This window comes from Puntigrus tetrazona, chromosome 24, assembly GCF_018831695.1.
Source record: "Puntigrus tetrazona isolate hp1 chromosome 24, ASM1883169v1, whole genome shotgun sequence".
Taxonomy (NCBI): domain Eukaryota; kingdom Metazoa; phylum Chordata; class Actinopteri; order Cypriniformes; family Cyprinidae; genus Puntigrus; species Puntigrus tetrazona.
The window spans coordinates 18,762,933-18,783,467 of record NC_056722.1 but is presented as its reverse complement, the minus strand read 5'-3'; the positions used below and the strand labels follow the sequence as shown (position 1 = coordinate 18,783,467).

Below are 20,535 nucleotides of genomic sequence, written 5' to 3'. Positions count from 1 at the left end.
ATCTGGGATCGGCTTTTGGAGGCGGTATCTGACATTAGATTAAGGGAGGTTATTTGTGGAGGGGGAGTTACTCAGGTTACATTCCTTTAAGGGAAATGGCTGGCCGGCTGGCACCCTGTCTTCATTTCACAGGCTGGTAAAGTGAGCAAGGCCCTCTCGTATTATTCACCGGGGCAGGCTGATCGAAGCTCGGCTCGATAGCACTAAACCAGCTCATGCTCCGAAGATTTGTCTTACAAAACCTTGAAAACTGCTCTGAACATCCATACATTGATTTTTGTTGGCGGGGATCTCCGGGGCTTTCATGTAGAGGCAGGATCCATGCAGGGATGAGGAGAGGGCTTCCCCCTTCGCCAGAGTGTGCCGGCAGAGCAGGGGGATTCCGTTTCAATAACCCGGCCGAAGGAATTAAAAACACACAGGGCGACTAGAGCCACAGCACTCAGTTATGCTGAAGTCTGCTGAACCCATACACACACACTTCAACACCTTTTATATGTAAAAATTGCATATACAGTATTGTAGTGACTATTGTAAAAAGCAAAAACTGTGCTGTGTGTCTGTGCTTGGACGAATGCAAGGCACGCTAAGCAGATCGGTTTCTTCTGGAGTTAAAACAAAGCCTTTACATTTTACAAGTATGACTTTATATCACACAATATCAATTTTCCCCACAGCCTGGCTTTATATTTTGCTATTTATATATGTATCTTAACATCTCACAATTTGAATTTATATCTATCAAGTTTATATCTATATATTTATATCTATCAAGTTTATTTTTCTCAATCTGGTATAATATCTCACAATTCGAAGTTACAGTATATCTAACAATTTGAATTTGTTTCTCTCAATATTGCACAATACCTCACAAATATATTGACTTTAGCTCACAATATTTATTAATATCTCACAATTTTGGCATTTTACTCATAATTATGATTTTGTATCCTATTTTATATTTCATTTCAAATTTACCTGTTTTTTTTCCCCTCTGAGGTGGAAACAGGCTTTCATAATTTCTTTCATTCTCCCTTGTTCACTCTGTCTCTTTTTGTCTCTTTCTCCCTCTCCTTCAGTATTAATTCCTGTGCCTTTGATGTGATAAGGAAGTGTTAAATCAAAGTGAGGCCTAATTACATATCTTGGGACCGGCTGGTTGTAAGGCATTGTTCATACTGTTAGAAGACGGGTGGCAGCGAAAGCGTGTGTTAGGGGAGGGCTCAACTTGTGTGTGCGCGTTTCTGGCTGGCAGCTGCCAGCATGCGTGCCACCTGCTATACATCTCTCCATTAGCATAATCACTCTCCGGCAAATGGCAATAATAGTGTCATGCACCTCTGTGTAATTGCTGCTGTCATAATATGTGCCTGACGATTGTGTTTCCTGACTCGACATGGAGGGAAGCAAAGATCTCTGGTGCCACATTCACACTGAAGTGCCTTTGATCTGAGGCCCAGGAAGGACATCCCTCTTTTAGTCACTCGAAAAGCACCTTATCAGATGCAAATAAGAGGCTGCTTTTTGCATCACAGAAGGTTACGGGTTTTGATCACAGGGATTATTATTAAAACTGTAAACATGCACATGCTGGATTTGTGCTATACATTGCACAGTATAATCTTGCTTATACATTCCTAGGCAAAGCTAGTTATAAAAGAAGGCAAAAGAAATTTCAGTCTTGTCGGACACTGATGTTTTACATAATTAGTCCATTCACATTTTCCTTTAAGGGACAGCTAAAGCAAGAAGATGAATAGCTAATGATCGCATAGGCCAGGGGCAGTGAAGTGCGAGCGTGAGTGACAGCTGCTGTAGCCATTGTGACAAACTCAGACCCTAATTGGGAGAAGGAAAATGGAAGAATCGGAAAGGGAGGGTGAACGGCACAAACAGCAGACAAGCTAAATAGAAATTCTAATGGATTGCATGCTCTGCTTGCTGACACCTCATTGCACCTAACATTGCTATTTTGCAAGGGTGGCAAAAATTATACATTTACTAAGATGACGCATGCATGTATTTTTCTCTCAAGACAGGGTGCGGGTTGTGGTTAGCCACCCCATTGTTTGATGTATGGCGACCAAACCGGGCTATGTTTGTGTAATAGAAACGGATGGAGGTATCGTTTTGAAGATTTTGTTTCTTTTTCATTATTCATATATCCTTTACCTTTTTGACATTCTGACATTCAAGGACGCAGGCCTTCGTCTTGGATGGTGGATGATAAATTCTGAGCAATCCCTCCCCTAATCGTTCAGAGCAGGAGGAAAACACACTGCCTTTTTAAAGCATCTGTGTCTTAAACTGTCATTGATTAAATGTTAACTGATATACTCCAGTTGGCAATCTTGTTAGAGCTTCCAGTAGCCAAGATAGACAGTTTAGAGTCCCGGCTGATCAATATTACAGATAAAGATTTCATCCATCAATGAGCTCCCAAAACAAAAGGTGTCTGTTACCTGATTAGGCCGGCCAGAAAGTCTCTTCCCCTCCGGACTGCCGACGCAGCACAAGGAGTTCCATTCGATCGGCTACAAACATGGAGCCCATGTAATTACAGCGCCAAACAGTTCCGCAGATAACATGCCTTTGACTTAGCTCCGGATAAAGGTTAATCTTCCTCTGTCTGTCCAGCGAGATGGGTCTGGGCTTTATATATTTATTTAAGTCCTCCGCTAAGGCCAGGGCCAAGGGCTGTTAGCGTGGAGCCTGGGAGGAAAGAGTTAGAACCTCCTGCATACCAATGCCAGTGCAAATGACCGAATCGATGGCAGAATGGCCACTGCTGTTTAAGAGTATCAATAAATGTTCCCTTATTTCCTCCTCAATGGCTAAGTGTTGTAGTTAAAAGTCCAACAGATGTCTTAATTGAAAGTTAATTTTAAATCAATGCAGAAAGTCATTTAAATATTGATCGCGCTCTTTTGACTCAAATTGTATGCAGACCGCCCTGGCCCCGGCATAATTCGTCCATCGTTCCTCTTTTTTTTTAAAACAACTTTGTTCAAATTCAATCAATAAGCCACAATTAGTATGTTGTGAAACTGCCATTGACACTTCCTAAAGACCCACAGGCAATTTAATTGTCTTTTCTGGCGCAGAAACAGTGCCTCCTTAATTACAAACTATGTTTATGGCTTTTTAATTGTGATGGGTCATTGTAAAATCAAACAGAAGATCTCTCTAATGCAGAAGCTTCATGTTCGAATGCCTTCCTGTCCTTTCATTTCAGGTTTCATGGCTATTAAAGAGACTTATGGGCCCCCGAAAGCAGGGCATCTGCTGTACTTCTGATTTTCTCTGTATCAGACAAATGGAGGCAAGAACGACAGCCGATGGAAGGGGGAAAAAAATAGAGAGAGAGAGAGAACAGGGAACATTGTCAGAGGCCTCTGTCTATCAGGGTAATCTTATTTATTTAAAGCATATGTCTGCTGGTACTCCTTTGTCAGGGTCTATTAGGGGGCAGTGCAGCCCATATGACATTGTTTAGCAAGTAATGAAATGGACATTTTTTGCATGTTTTTATAGAGTTGGAAGGGAGCACACGGACTCATTCATTTCCCTCGACGGATGCCATCTCCTAGCCATCACTGCAGATCGAGCTGCACGGCTATTGTCAGGCCCGTTTCCATTCAGAAATTTGGCCCGAGATTTTGTCTAATTAGATGTGGCCACAGAGAACTTCGTTTCTATCCTGTAGGAATCCGCCCAACGTTAGCATGGCCACCGTAACCCGTAAATGACCCCTGTTTTGATCAATCATAATAACTTGCTTATGGAATTTGCCATTGTAGTCAGTTTTGGTACTTTCCAGTCCACGTTTTTCCCTCTGTCTTTTCTTTTCGAAGGATGATGCAGCTCTCTGTGTATATTTGAAAAATCTGCATGCGTGCCAGACCGCCTTTCAGTCGTCTGTGTCTCCTTGCTATGCGGTCAGGGGTTTGGCTGAGGCTTTCTGGGTTTCCAGAGCAGACCTGCACAGGGGTGACAGATAGGTCTTATTTGTCTGATAGAGTTGAGCAAGAAAATAGATCTAGAGCTGGTTACTTCATTAGGTTCTCTCATTGATTGAGCCTCCTGCTGAAGTGATGCTGCAGCCTCCTCTGATAACTGCTGGTAATAGAACAAAATGAATTCTTATCACAGAGATTGGAAAGGCCATTAACCCTGGCCTCCAGTGCTTTTCAGACGTCACAGACAGGAAGCCATGCGGTGCGCGGGAGGAAAAAAAAGCGCCATGCTCCGTCTGAGCCGAGGTCATATTGGCGGCCGTGTGTGAAATTTCCAGCCCTTTTGGCTCCTGTGTAGATGAAACGGCTACCCGGGCAGATGTTTATAATCATGTCTTGAATAAATATTGGATGGAGAATAATAAAAAAAGGAGAGAGAGTGAAAGAGAGAGAAAGGAGCAAGGAGGGGGGGGGAACGAAACGAGGAGGAATCTTTTTATATTATTTTGAAATACTAAAGTAAGCCCGGCCACGGTGCCTCCTTTCTCCGGATGCCTCAGGTGATCCGAATGGCACGGACACAAAAAGCCTTTTTGTGTATGATGCAGGTGTTTGGGGTTTGTGTGTAGAAACCTTTGAAGATGCATTCTTTAAAAGATTTAATGCTAGTTATTTGGAACCATTAATATCCCCTGTGCAGGCGAGTGCAGAAACAGAAGTCTGCAGAAATGAAGGGGGAAATTTGTGTTGGTGCAGCAAAAGCAGAAGCTTTAATCTTCATCATGTTTATTCATTTGATGGAGGTGATTAATGTTTTTGAGTGCATCATACATCACAGAAGAGCTGGTAGCGTAGAAAAACTTTCTTGGATGAAAGTAACTGACAGCTACAAAAGACATTTTCTGATTGCTGATGCGTAAGGTGTACTGCAGTGAAAGTGTGCTTGTCTCAGAGAAAAGCCACTGATAGTGACCGTATGAAGTAATGAACACTCTTAAGTATTTACTGAAAAATCCTATATGAAATATTCTTTGCATTATTAGCAAACAAGTGCTAAAGCACCATTATTATACATGGTTGTTTGATGTTTTTGCAAATAAGATTAGTGCAGTGAAATTTATGCAAAAAATTCTAAAGGAATCAGGATTTAAAAAATGAAATACTGCAAAATATTAGACACCAATTATCACAAAATCTTTTGGTTAATGCACAATCTACTTGGACGTCTCCACAGGTCCCTGCAGCAACTGTGTAAATGTGCAGAGCAGCTTTCTTGTGTCTCCCAGCAGCAGCAGCAGCACCGCTGAAGGGAAACGGGCCCGCTCTCCGCGTGGATGTTTAGTATTTTAGACATGGTACATTAACGGCATCTGGTTAAGATCTAAATGCTTGTTAAATACACTGAAATTTGGAAAAAGGAGGGAGCAAGAAAAAAGATTTGAGTAGGGGGGGACGGTGGATCAACAAGTCAGTAAAGCTTATTATCCTGAAAGTATTACAACTGGCCCTTAACAAAGTAGTACAGGGTTTCGAGTTTCAAAGATTCCTTTAAAATGGAGCGGCTCAAATGAAAACCATGGGGGGAAAGAATGTGACATCATGAAAACCGTGGGCAGCTCAGAGCCAACCTGTGGTGTGCTGGGAAATTAGTGTTCCTTACACCTCAACAAGACCAGACAGTCCAGAAATCATAATTACAACCAGATTGTTTTTTCACAAACGCTGAGATCAGTAAAATTATAAAAAACGACAATCATGTGAAGAACTGTTTTTATTTATTTATTATTATTAATAATAATAGTTTCTTAGTTTGAAGTTAAGTGTAATATTTACTAAAAAAAAATATATATATATATATATATATATATATATATACACACACACACACACATAATACTGGTTGTAATTAGTTTTAAATGTTGTATTTAAATGAATACTACAATTTATGATAGCCTAGCTACACTAAGTTCTTTGTTAAGAACCATAAATAGTCTAAGATGGAGGTGGAGGACACATTTTAATGAGCACAGTCATTTTTGGGGGTATCCACGGTTGTGTACGGTGGTTGTCTCTTTTACTGTCCGGATAATGACCGGACTGAGGTGTGTTATAGTCCCCAAGAGGAGAGAGAGGTAGCAGCTTGCCCTCCACATCCGTCATTACGCTCTCTCTATTCCGGACAGGCCCGGTGCTTTTAATGAAAAGAAGTGTCGGCTGTCATATTTATACATTTCCATGGGTTCCTTTTCAGTTTTTTTTTCTTCTCTTTTTTTTCTTGTAGGTACGGTTAGTTGTGTAAAGGGAACCGGTGCATTTTGATGAGGCCAAAACACAGCCTTGCTTTAATTGTGACGCCTTCTTGACCCCGGTCTCCCTCCAGCGTGCCGATCATCCCACATCAGAGCAGGTCTCACGGGAGACTGGCGAACAGAGAGCCGTCGGAGATGTGTGGTTGATGTGTTTGCGGGTTTCGCTTGAAAGGGATGGCGGGGGCAGTAAAAGTTGTCTATGGCTCTGCTGTTTGCGATTAAGTTTGATGGGCAGAAAGTCTGCCGAACCCCCCTCGCACCCCTCCAATGCTGCTGACACGCTGCCTCTGTAAAGCATTCAGATTACTCAAACTGTTGCCAGGGTCAGGCACGGGGCAGACACCGCTATGATGTATAGGAAAGCATGTCTGGGAGTTTCTCTCGCTCTTGAAATGCATACCAGAAAAACTGCAGAACACCCTGCTAAAAGACGAGGGAGAGAGAGAGAGAGAAGGACAGTGGAAGGAAAGGGGGAAAAAAATGCAGTCTGATGAGACCCAGATGATAGCGACCCATCCTTTTCTTCCCTTATTCCTTCTGTTACTACCTTCATAATTCGCCCTTTTCTTTTTCGTGACACTCCATGTTTTATTAATGCATTCCACGATCGCCTTAAAAATTTGATGCCCCCTCGAGGTAGAGACGCTCACTAGCACTTTGACACTTCATTTCCCAGCTAGGGGGACTGGGTCAGTAAATCTAGCCGACTGAAGAGAGCGCCTCACGCTGAGGACGAGTGCTGCAGGAGGGAGGAGGAGAGGGGGCAAGAGAAGGGGGAGGTGCCACAGCCTGGCCCCTGTACCCTTAGGGTGTGACATTGTGCTGTGGTGTTTGTGTATGAGCGTGTGTGTGTGTGTGTTTGTGTGTCTCTTTTATTAACCGACCTGAAATCTGGTCATGATCACAGACATCCAGCTGGTCCTAACCCCCATCTGCCTACTGAGGCAGAGCACTCTCTCTCTCTCTCTCTGATTAGCCCTCTGTCCTGACACTGGCTTAAGCTCCGTCCAGAGCCCCTTTGCCCCACAATGCCGCCTTCCCCCACAACACTCACCCCCAGTCCTGCCTCAACTGCAAAAGAAAGGAAGTGAGGCAAAAAGAGCAAGAAACATACTTCATGCAATGAAATGTATACATTTGAAGTGTAGCCTAGCAGTATGTTAAGTTAAATAGTTTTAATGGTAGTTTTTCTTCTATTATCTTTAAAGTGCACATCAGGATAATTGCGGCTAAATAAATATATGTCTAATGCGTACAGTAAAGTGTTGTCAGTGGATTCAAATTACAATCAAATGCACTGCATGATTTGATAATTAATTGTCTTTTGTAATTATAGTTATAGGCAAATATCAAATAGACTACAATAATTGTAGTTAAAAATGTGTTTTTCTTCTTTTTCTAATCTTTTTGAGGACACATTTCTGCACAGCCATTTGTGTGTGTTTGTGTGTGTGTGTGTGTGTGTGTGTGTGTGTGTGTGTGTGTGTGTATATATATATATATATATATATATATATTTATATTTATATTTATATTTTAGAATTAGATTTGTTTATAATCTATTAGAATTATTCACGATTTTAGTAGTAATGAAATAATTACATTTATATAATAATAATATTTTTAAAATATAAAGAAAAAAAAGCCACTGTATTCATGGAAAAGACACAACAGCCTTTTCTGTCCTAAAGCACAAACGCTGCAATTTATGCCATTTATTTTTGTAGAAATGCGGTATGTACATCTAAAGATACCCCCCCAACTGTCTTACACACACACACACACACACAGACAGAGCCTTTGTTGCAGGATGTATTAGAGCACACCGTCACCGCATGTGCGCCAAAATAGCAATTTTTGCAGCTGGCTGCCAGCAGTGACAGGAGATATTTCATCCTGTTGTCAGAATATTATTAATAAAACATCAGGACTAGAGTGCAGCACAATTTTTCCTTTCAATCACTCCCAGCATCTGCCATGAAAATTTCATGCTGTATATAATTTCCACTTAATGTATTGCACTTAAAACGTCGGTGCCAGCGCCGTGTGGGGAGTTTTAAAGGGTTAATTATATCATGTATCTACAGAGTCGGGGCCCCTCTGCTTACCAAACAATGACTTGAGTGATTGTATGCAAATATACCAGTGACCTTTTTGCCTCCCCGTGGTCAATTTATATGGTTATTAAGGTTTTATAAAATGGATGAGCGCAGCACTTTGAACGCCATTTTCCTGCCTCATGTTGTCCTAATTTATTTCATTTCTCGCGGGGTCTTCCGAAATATGTTTATTTCTCCCCCTCGCTCTCGCTTTCTGTCTCTCTCTCTTTCTTTCTTCCCCCGTCGTGTGCCGTGTGATGGAAGCTGCATGGGGTGGAGGGGGAAAGACAGGAGTGGTTATCTGGCATTACTCAGCCTGCTAAAAATTCATTAAAATGTGACATCAGCGCAGTGAGAGACAAATGCTCTCTGGATGAAAGGGAACAGTAGGCCTTTCAGGGATTAGAGGCGCACGGCCTCGACCTATCACCTAACAGCATAAACAGATTAATCCACTGGCAGTGCTGCAAAGATACACAGAATTATTAAACACGAGGGGTGGGTGGGTGGGGTGAGCCTACAGAAAAATTTCCATGTAATCTGCCCAGTGCTAACAGTCTGGAGAGGTGTGTGAAGAACATTCATATTTCAGAGTGTCCCGGGTTTAGTGAAACCAAACGGACCCCCCTGCACCAGTGTCTTGTGGTATATTTTGTATACACTCACACACACACACACACACACTCACACACACACAATCACACACACATGCGGCAGACGATTCAAAAGCAGTCGTCCTAACCTCTAGTGGGTAACCAAGTGCCCTTCCTGTGTTCAATTGTAGAAGAACCAGGTGAAGACAGCGAGGAATCCCCACGAGCCTCCTCATTGGCCGCGGCCGAGGACAAAGACTCGAGCAAGAGGGACGCCATAGAAGGCAACACAACAGAGAAGGACTCCAGTAAGACCTTTAGTTTTGGTCTTTTCTTTTTCCCTGGTACCCTCTCTCCAGTGTCGCTTAGTCACTAACACACACTGCTCTGCTCCTACCTGTTTTGCTCTTCCTTTCTCTTCCAATGGGGCTTTTCCTGCTAATAACAGCTGCATGTGTGGGTTGCATGTGAATGCTATCAGTAGCCTCCCGCTGACCCATTTTAATCATAGCCATCTGATGGCAGAGATGTGGATAAAGGCAAAGAATATTCCGCAGTGACCACCCAGATTATTTTTTTTTTAATCAAATCAGTTTGTGCGCTTGTAATTTTTAAGCGCCTTTCATTAATCTTTGCTGTTCTTGCGATTCCTCTGATGACATATTAGTTTTGTATAAGCATAGGATTAGATAGCGCTCAAGTGTATAGTTCTGTAACCTTTCTTTTTAATTCAGGCAACGCACCACCTATCAGAGCTCATTGTCCTCGAACTGCAGCTCTGCGTACACGTCTGACTGGTAGCACATTAGCAAGGGCAACAATCCTTACAAAACAGCGTTGTGTTGAGATCAGGAAACAGCCCCTGGAGCTAGCATCTGGCATCACTACCTAAGGCTCTGTTATATTTGATTTGCCAAATAAGAATTCATATGTGCTTTTTTATGTATGAGATGGAAATATATGGTCGAAATGAATATTACATTAGGCGTCTTTTCATGCACACCATACCTAGCTACATAATGTTGGGTTCAATGGAGCAGAGGAAATGCTGAAACAGGACAGAGCCTATTAGTTTAGCCAGTCGTTTATCTTTTATCCATATAGCCATGACAGGCTTGTCTGAGGGAGCTCGTACTCAATGCATTTACATGACCTATTACATGCGGCGTCATTTAATGCTGCGGTCGAAATGCAGATCCTATACTTAAACTAGCATTCTTAAACCTTAATGTGAATATATGCATGCTAACTTTTGCATTGCGATTGCATCGTTTTCATTTTTCAAGACTGCAGTGTTCAAATTGAAATTAGAAAATGGCTCCTTTGTTTTAATTTTTTTGTAATCCATTACTTTGAGGAGCGGTCAGAATGGGTTGCTTTGTTGAACCCATATGTTAAATGTGTTTTGGGCCAAAGGAATAAATCCCTAATGTGGGTTTGAATATAAAACATCAGAGTCCTGCATATTAAAGATTATATGTAGAGATATTTACAATATTCATCTTCACAGGCAGCATCTCTCAAAACAGTCCATTTACTTTGTCATTTTAATCTAGTGTCACTGTGGATTAATTATAATCCAAATTGCATTTTCCATGCAAATGTCTTAATCTGGATCAACTCCAGATTACTTTGTGCTCTGTTTAGATGTAGCATGGAAGCATGTCAGTGTGTTGGCTTTAGGGTAAAGGGATAATTCAGCAAACACAAGCAGAGATGAAAATTAGCTGTCATTATTGCTAAGAACATTTTCTGCATACCTGCTGTAAATTAGCAGGGAAATTAAATATTGTTTTCAAATCAGCTCCTTATGAAATTTAAAATAATGCCGCTGAATTAAATAAAATGCAAGACAGATCAAATTCTGCATATTTACCAGTAGCATTTGCATGTTTCCAGCTCAGAAATGAGCATTTATTCAATTTCTGTCTTTGTAGATGTTTGATTAAAATAAATTAAAAGTATTTGCATATTTCATTGAAGCCCTACAGCTATGATTTCTGTTACTGACTTAATCAATTCAGAGAGTCCTGTAGGATTTGCCAAATATGACATCCGTCGGTTTACGCCTCGTCTGAAGTGCGATGGCAAAGCTGATGGACTTAGATGCCTTATTTTTTTTTTTATTTTATTTTTGTGAGAGCACAGAGAAAGTGGGGCTGCTCTGTGCAAGCCGAGAATTTAGAGTGTGGTATTCAAATGTTATCTGCTGAACTGTAGGTCACACTAATGCGTAACCTTAACCTCTTGTCCTTGTAAATCACTAAAGTTCTCAGAGCGTCCCAGGGTCCTGCTTTATTTATTGCCCTGTCACCTCAGCCAGACTGGCTGGACTGAAGACCAGTAAATTGAATAAGTAAATTTATGATGCCTTTATCAAGCAAGTCCTGTGTAATTGGCGTTTGCAGGGGAAAGACATTTTGAAATAAAATTGCTTGTCATATACAAGCACAGTACTATTTTGCAGATCTTTCGGAGGGAGGCTGAGCTACTGCTGTTTTTGTGTATATGAAATTTTAGTCATGTTAGATTGCGCTCTGAGACATAAAATGGAGAAAATCGAACCTTGAAAATGAACAGGACTAGAAATGGCCTTTCTCTTATTGAGGACCATCAGATAGATAACATTAGCAAGGTTTTTGTTGTTTGGTTGAATGATCAGAGGTGTTTAAAGAAGCCTTGCGTAGGGTGCATGATTTTCAAAATCCCATTGACAGTTGTAAATAAAGATGGGTGGCCAGTCTGTGGCTTTGGTCCCTGTAATGCAAACAGCTTGACTGTCATAAATCACCGTTTGATTTATCTAATCAAGCAAGGTCCTGCTTCTCAAAGACATTTGTCATTCGGATGAGAAGGGGGGCTGTGGTGTCACAATTATTTTCTCTATTGCTTCATTGCACTGTGTGTGTGTCTGTAGACAAAGAAAAAGGGCACTCTCATTTAGTGTGAGGTACAGACTACACAAAGAGTCTACCCATTGAGTCTTCTTGACATAATATTACACACACATAAAGACAATTGTGTGTATGTGTGTGTGTGTATTATTGCTGTCAGTGGATTTATAATGATTAATAGCATCCAAAATAAATATATATATATATATGTGTGTGTGTGTGTGTGTGTGTGTGTGTGTGTGTGTGTGTGTGCATTTACATGTTAATAATTTCAAAATATATACAGTACAAACACATTATGTAAACCAAAACTTATTTTCTTATTTTAAATTACTTATTTTCTTATTTTAATTACTAATTTTACTTGTGAGATATATATCTTTGGAAGCTATCTTTGGAATTGTATAATACTTTAGTTGACAGACTTGTGCACAGCAGAAAATGTGTGTGCTGCAAAGGCATTTCATACACTTCTGTCCCCATTTTTTTTCTGAGAGTCGAGTGTGTCCATCTGCAATGCACTTTAAATGTTTATGAAAGCAGAGAGTTGATTAAGAAAATAAATCATATAGATGGATTCTCATGTAGAGCAGATTAGCCCCCAGACCATACATTTACATTCAATATGATGGCAATCAATGGAAGGGGCCTCATTGCATTGTGAAATGTATTTGCACTCGGTTGTCCAGGATTCGCCTCCTCACCCGGGAAATAATTTAGTTGCAGATTGACTGGAAGATGGCGAAAATTGAAAGTTAAAATTAGAAATCCTCGTAATAAACAGAGGGGGGAGAAAAAAGGTCAGATGATGCGGTACAGCAATGAGATTGGGGAGCCTCGCAAATGAGGTTTTCTGTTTGTCATGAAATGCATGTGACATCCCCCCCCCTCAAAGCAGCAGGGATATCAAGGCCAGGAGAGAAAAAAGATTACCTAGCTATTTGAGACTGCAGACCATACTCTTGATACTCTTGGAAATTTGTATTGTGCCCTTGTGGTTTTCCTCCTCTTGTGTCACTTTCTTTGGCAGGCTAATATGTCAGGCTCCTGATATGTAAGACCACAATAAAATAAGGAGAATGGTTTGTAATGCCAAGAATTAAAATGCATGAACACGCAGCAGATATTGAAATGTACTTTAAATAAATACAGAACAAAAAAAATACTCTCCTTTTTTCCAACATCTTTTTTTACCATCCATTTTCGATGACTGCTTTGCTAAGCTTTGATTCATAAGAGTAATACACACATTTAGCCTAGAGTGACCAGATTAGAGCAAAAAACAGCGAGCAGGGCTTTCTTTGTGCACTGCATATGCAGCGAGAGGATAAATTGCATTGACTGAGGAGGCTGGGACACTGTCTGTATCTGAGGATACAGGGGTAATGAAAGATTTATCACTCTGTGCAGCATACTCTAAATACAACTGGGGGCTGATTTGCTGAATTGAGCTCAGCTGAAATGGAAATAACATGGCAACCCCCTCTAATACAGAGTGTGAGGCATGGATATTCAGGGGGATGCTGGGAATGGTGATTTGGCTGTCTATATCCCCCAAATGAACTGCATAATGGTACCGTGACCTGCAAAGCAATAACAATGAATTCAAACCTCTATTTATTTGCGAATATCTTCATTCGCTTGCTTTTGTGAGTATAGATTTTTCTCTTTTTTGCTGGATTCTCTAGTATTCATGCTCAAAATCAATACACACAATTTGTCTGTGGTGTAATTCAATTAAAATTCTTCTTTAATTTCACCTTTTTGAAGATTTTTTTCTTATTGAATACATGATGTCCATTTCATTTGCTACATAATCTCAGTCTCAGATAATGTGAGCCACTCCAATAACCTTTTATCAGATCTACATTCCTAACAATAAGCTTATGTTACCCAAATGTGCAGTCTTATTAAAGTGAGGGTCATTGTACCTCTGTCAGGAGATTTTCAGCATCAGGAGTCCAGAATAAGCTTGTGACAGAAGATATCCTATCTGTTTATTCACAGGAATTAATACACTGGCTAAGGAAACCCTGGGGACTGCTACAGCAGGGAAGCGGTCGCTTCAGCAGGAGAAAGAAAATGACACTCCACCCAAGAGGCCCAAATCAGCTGAAGAGAAGACGCTGTCCAATGAGCAGGTTAGTTACTTTGATCTGTTTTCAAAAATAGAACAAGATTGAGAGTAGTGTATGAATTAAATTCTTGCATTAGATTATATTCATTCACTTTATATTAAATTATATAAAAATCACTTTCTGAGTGGTACAGAACTTACTGAACCATTTATTAAAAAAAAGACTATTACAACAGGCAGTAAGAAGTAGTTTAGCAGTTTAAACATACTTCATGTAATGAGGACCAGGCATAGTCTGAAATGGTTAATGTCAGCATCCTTTGTAATGTTCAAATGACAAATTCCAGACATTCACGTTAGTTCATTTACTTATTTACTTCATTAGGTTTTTAATTACATTACATGAAATGAAAACTAAAGTGAATTGGAGGAAATTCGATTTTATAGACATTTGGAGTCTTGTTTTGTTTGGAATTTGATTTCCTTAAGGCATCATGTTGCAATGTCACTCGTGTACAGTCAGTTTAAGCAGTGCTATAATGCATGGCAATGTTATGATTTTCTTTTTCAGGTGCAGCAGTGCCCGTACTGTAATTACAGTAACAAGGATGCAAACCGTTTACAGCTGCACATCATGTCCCAGCATTCCATGCAGCCTGTCATCAGCTGCCCCTTGTGTCAGGATGTCCTCAGCAACAAGATTCACTTGCAGCTGCATCTCACCCACCTCCATAGTGTGGCTCCAGACTGTGTGGAGAAGTTAATTATGACAGTATGTGCAGCATTCATTTCCTTTAAATACAAAAAAAGAAAAAATGCTTAAGCTGTCAGCCTTACTAACTAGATCATACTCTGTCAGGGCTGGCAGGGAATAACTCAAATAAGCATTTCCCAGGAATAACATATTCTCCAAAAAATATGTTATAAACTTGAAAGTTCATCTCCTAAAAATAAAAAAAGAGCAGTTTTGAAAAATATCTTTAGAAAGTCCTTATAACTTTACTTGATTTAAAGCTTAAAATGGAGCTGTTATTTTGGTAAATATTTGTTTAATGTTTATCTTATGTTTATTGGAATCTGTTAAGGGACTGATGTATTTTTTTCTTCAGGTCGCGGGCCCAGATGTTACAGTGCCCAATTCCTTGCTGTCTACATCATTACAAGACAAAGTCCCATCTTTGATGGATTCTTCAGCTGTTATCCCTGAGGGATCTGGAAAGCCCATGGGTAAGCACATATATGCAGCCACAGTGTCATCTGAAATGTATGAATGGCATTTCAGAGGATTCCTTAGAAAAGTCATAATAATAGTCTTTTATAATGAAAGGATTTTGAAAGAAAAAAACTTTCCTTTTTCTGATTTTTAACAGGAAACAGCTCTAAGGATTTGAAAAACAGCATAGGCCAAGACAAAAGTGAGGTTGAACTTGCCAATGAGGAACTCAAACCACCAAAGGAGGCTGCTGAGGCCCCTGACTGGAAGAAAGCAAGTGGTCAAGACAGGAAAAGCCCAGACTCCCTGCAGGAGCATCTAACTGACCTGCAGAAGCGGCAGCAGCTATCAGTCTCTGATCGCCACGTCTACAAATACCGCTGCAACCATTGCAGCCTGGCTTTCAAGACTATGCAGAAGCTTGAGATACATTCCCAGTACCATGCCATCCGTGCAGCCACAATGTGCAGTCTGTGCCAGCGCAGCTTCAGGACATTCCTTGCCCTTCGAAAGCATTTGGAGACTGGTCACCCTGAGCTGACTGAAGCAGAAGTACAGCAACTCTGTGGGAACCTGCCCCTAAATGGAGACATTGCTGAAAGTGAGATGCGGGCTCTGGAAGAGGCACAAGCCTTTGAGCATGATCTAGACAAAGATGAGGAACTTGACCAAGAAGGCAAGGCTAGCCCAACAGGAAGTGACAGCAGCTCCTTGCTTGATGACATGGGCTCAGAGCCAAAGCGGACCTTGCCTTTTAGGAAAGGACCAAATTTCACCATGGAAAAGTTTTTAGACCCCTCACGTCCATACAAATGCACAGTATGCAAGGAGTCATTCACCCAAAAGAACATTCTCCTTGTTCACTACAATTCTGTCTCACATTTGCATAAGCTAAAGAAAGTAATCCAAGAGGCCTCAAGCCCAGTTCCCCAGGAGACCAGCAACAATGTTGACAACAAACCATACAAATGCAATATATGTAACGTTGCTTATAGCCAAAGCTCAACCCTGGAGATTCACATGAGGTCTGTACTTCATCAGACAAAAGCACGAACCGCCAAAATGGAGAGCAGTACTAGTACTGGGGGTGGTAGCAGTGGAAGTTCTACATCTAAAAGCCCTGTTCCACTCAATCAGGGAATTGCAGATTCTGCAAATGCACCAGTACCCTCTAACAAAGAAAACACTGTAGATGCCAAAGACGTTACCATGAAACAAACTACTGATCACATCCATGTGCAGCCTACCCACCCACCAACCCAGTCACCAGCACAGCTTCAGATGCAACTGCAGCATGAGCTCCAGCAGCAAGCTGCGTTCTTTCAGCCACAGTTTCTCAATCCAGCTTTCTTCCCACACTTCCCAATGACACCAGAGGCCCTACTGCAATTCCAGCAGCCCCAGTTCCTCTTCCCATTCTACATCCCTGGTGCAGAATTTAACATTAGCCCTGAGCTAGCATTGCATTCAGCTGCATTTGGGATGCCTGGTATGACTGGATCATTCCTGGAAGATCTGAAGCAGCAGATGCAGCAACAACATCAGCTGGGCCAACAGCAACAGCTCCAACTTTCTCAGCAGCAAGCTCAACAGCAGGCCTCCCAGTCTCAAATGCAGCAGAAAGCACAGCAGCAGAGTCACAAGCTAAAAAGCGAGTCCAACCACATTGCCCTGTCTGAGATTCAGATGTCCAGAGATGCCGAAGAGCACCTAGAAAAGCAGGAAAGCAAAGCAAAGCTGGATATAGCTAATGATATTGACAGTGCAAAAGACACTAAAGACTCAAGAAAGCCAAAGTTTTCTGAACCTCTAATTCCTCCACCACGCATCATCTCAGGAGCTAGAGGAAATGCTGCTAAAGCACTACTTGAGAACTTTGGCTTTGAATTGGTTATACAGTACAATGAGAATAGACAAAAAACCCAGAAAAAGAATAGAGAGGAAGAGCTGACTGACAAACTGGAGTGTGGGCTGTGTGGAAAGTTCTTTTCCAACATGCTTATTCTCAAAAGCCATCAGGAACATGTGCATGGGCAGTTCTTTCCATATGTGGAGCTGGAAAAGTTTGCACAGCAGTATAGGGAGGCATATGACAAGCTGTATCCTATAAACCCAGCATCTCCAGAAACACCCCCACCACCTCCACCACCACCTCCTCCTCCTCCTCCTGCTCCAGTGACCACTCTCTCTGCCACTACATCTGTAGGAAAATCGCAGACACCATCACCTGCACCTCTACAAACTCCTCAGCAAGCCCCACCACCACCTCCACCACCACCGCCGCCGCCGCCTCCACCACCCACTGCACCTCCTCAAGTGCAGCTCCCTGTTTCTCTTGACATGCCAATTTTCCCACCACTGATGATGCAATCAGTGCAGCACCCTGGGCTACCCCCACAGCTTGCGCTGCAGCTTCCAACAATGGACTCTTTATCTTCTGACCTCACACAGTTATGTCAACAACAACTGGGACTGGATCCAAACTTCCTGCGGCAGTCTCAGTTCAAGCGTCCTCGCACCAGAATCACAGACGATCAGCTAAAAATCCTCCGTGCTCATTTTGACATCAATAATTCTCCCAACGAAGAACAGATTCAAGAAATGGCAGATAAATCTGGCCTTCCACAGAAAGTCATAAAGCACTGGTTCCGCAATACACTCTTCAAAGAACGTCAAAGAAGCAAAGATTCCCCTTACAATTTTAACATTCCACCCATGACCACACTGGAAGATATCAGACTTGAATCCCAAGTGAACATGCTAGAGTACTACAGAACTGATGCTACAACGAACAAAAGGTCATCAAGAACACGTTTCACAGATTATCAACTGCGAGTACTCCAAGATTTCTTTGATACCAATGCTTACCCCAAGGATGATGAAATTGAGCAGCTCTCAACGGTACTCAACCTGCCAACACGAGTGATTGTGGTGTGGTTCCAAAATGCCCGTCAGAAGGCCCGCAAGAGCTATGAGAACCAAACAGATATGAAGGACAGTGAAAAAAAAGAACTGACAAATGAACGATACATTAGGACCAACAACATGCAGTACCAATGTAAGAAATGCAGTGTCATTTTCCCCCGAATTTTTGACCTTATTACTCACCAGAAGAAGCAGTGCTACAAAGATGAGGATGATGAAGCTGAAAATGAAAACCACTCAGAGGAATTCATAGAGAACAATGAGCAAAGTTCAATAAAGCCAACAGAGTCAGCAAAAAACTCTGTTTTAACCGCAAGCAGCTCTGGATCAAGCTCTCCCTTAATGCCTTCACCTCGACCTGATGTAGGGAAGTCCTCACCCAAACCTGAGCTCCTCCATGAAAAAACTAAATTGGGAGAAATTTCCTCTTTACAAACCCCCAAGAACCTAAATGAGTTAAAATCTTCCAAGGCTTCAACCCCACAACCTCCACTACAAAAATTACCTCAACCACAAATGTCAAGACCCCATTCGCAGCCCCAGTCTACAACTGTCCCATCAAGTCCTCTTTCTATTGCACTGTCCTCTCTTAACAATAGCCTACCACCTCAAATGTTACAGTACCACTGCGATCAGTGCAAAATTGCTTTCCCAACAGTAGAGCTGTGGCAGGAGCACCAGCACATGCATTTCCTGGCTGCCCAGAACCAATTCTTACACTCACAGTTTTTAGAAAGGCCACTGGATATGCCCTATATGATCTTTGATCCAAATAACCCTCTTATGACTGGGCAACTGCTGTCTGGAGCCCTATCCCAGATTCCAACTCCAAGCAACTCTGGCCTTGCTGTGAACTCTAACTCTGTGAAACGTAAATTAGATGAAAAAGAGGATGGATCTCATGAAAAAGATGGCGTTAATAGTGCAGAAGATCAGCACAGAGATAAACGTCTTAGAACTACTATTACTCCAGAACAACTTGAGATCCTATATGACAAATATTTGCTTGATTCAAACCCAACAAGAAAGATGTTAGATCATATTGCTCGATAAGTTGGCCTGAAGAAAAGAGTGGTCCAGGTATGGTTTCAGAACACCCGAGCCAGAGAGAGGAAGGGACAGTTTAGAGCAGTTGGGCCCTCTCAGACTCACAAAAAGTGTCCCTTCTGCAGAGCACTGTTCAAGGCCAAGTCAGCTCTTGATAGCCACATTCGTTCAAGACATTGGCATGAAGCAAAACAGGCAGGCTTTAGTTTGCCCCCAAGTCCAATGATGCCTCAAGATGAAGGAGGTCAAAGTCCCAATAAGTATAATTTTGTTGACTATCTACAAATGACCACAAAGACTGAGATGAATGACAGTGAGCCTCCAACTGCATCTTCCACTCCAGTTAAACCTTCCGAGATGGCACTAAAACATGTATTGAGCTTACCATCTGTAAAAGCAGAACATAGTGATGAATTTGAGGGGCTTAACTTGAGCTCTGCAGAGGCCTCTTTTGATGCCAACAAAATTGACTTTGATGAGACCTCCTCAATTAACACAGCGGTGAGTGATGCTACAACTGGAGATGAGACCAATAATGAAGTTGAGAATCTCACAATAAATGGAGGTGAAAAAATGATTGAGAACAGAATGAGTCTAGCACAAATCTCTGACATAAATGATGATAGAATCCCTTACAACATGGTTAGTCCAGCATTAAGTTTCTCTGGCAATGAATTCTTCAGTTCCAGAGATGATGAACTAGATGATAATGCAGACAAGAGTGAGACTTCAAGTCTGGCTGATCCAAGTTCACCCAGCCCATTTGGAGGTTCAAATCCCTTCAAGTCTTCAAAAGCTGGTGGAGAGAGACCAGGCCACAAACGTTTTAGAACCCAAATGAGCAACCTACAGCTAAAAGTCCTAAAGGCTTGCTTCAGTGATTACCGCACACCTACTATGCAAGAGTGTGAAATGCTGGGCAATGAAATAGGACTCCCAAAACGCGTTGTGCAAGTCTGGTTCCAGAATGCCCGTGCAAAAGAAAAGAAGTTCAAAATAAACATTGGAAAGCCATTCATGATAAGCCAGGGCTCCCCAGATGGGCCAAGGCCGGAGTGTACATTATGTGGCGTGAAGTATACAGCCAGACTTTCGATTCGTGATCATATCTTCTCGAAGCAGCACATTGCGAAAGTGCAGGAAACCCTGGGCAACCAGGTTGATCGAGAAAAAGACTATCTTGCACCTACCACTGTCCGCCAGCTTATGGCTCAACAAGAACTTGACCGTTTGAAGAAGGCAACCGATGTACTCAACTTGCCAGCCCAGCAGCAACCTGCAGTGGACAATAATGCACTTCATGGCCTTAGCCTGCCAACTGCCTACCCAGGAATATCTGGTCTCCCACCAGTGCTTCTTCCTGGTGTCAATGGGCCATCCTCCCTTCCAGGTTTTCCACCAAATACACCTGGTGAGTTAGTA

The 20,535-nt window shown here is 41.8% G+C and overlaps 1 protein-coding gene across 1 annotated transcript in view; it reads left to right on the top strand.

The window, feature by feature from the left end:
* zfhx4 (zinc finger homeobox 4) overlaps positions 1–20,535 on the top strand; it is a 71,889-nt gene that overhangs the window by 46,620 nt on the left and 4,734 nt on the right. The window contains 5 exon segments of the mRNA XM_043226395.1: positions 9,149–9,265; positions 13,859–13,992; positions 14,500–14,700; positions 15,038–15,155; positions 15,299–20,524. Of these exon segments, the coding sequence (XP_043082330.1) occupies positions 9,149–9,265; positions 13,859–13,992; positions 14,500–14,700; positions 15,038–15,155; positions 15,299–20,524 (5,796 nt within the window).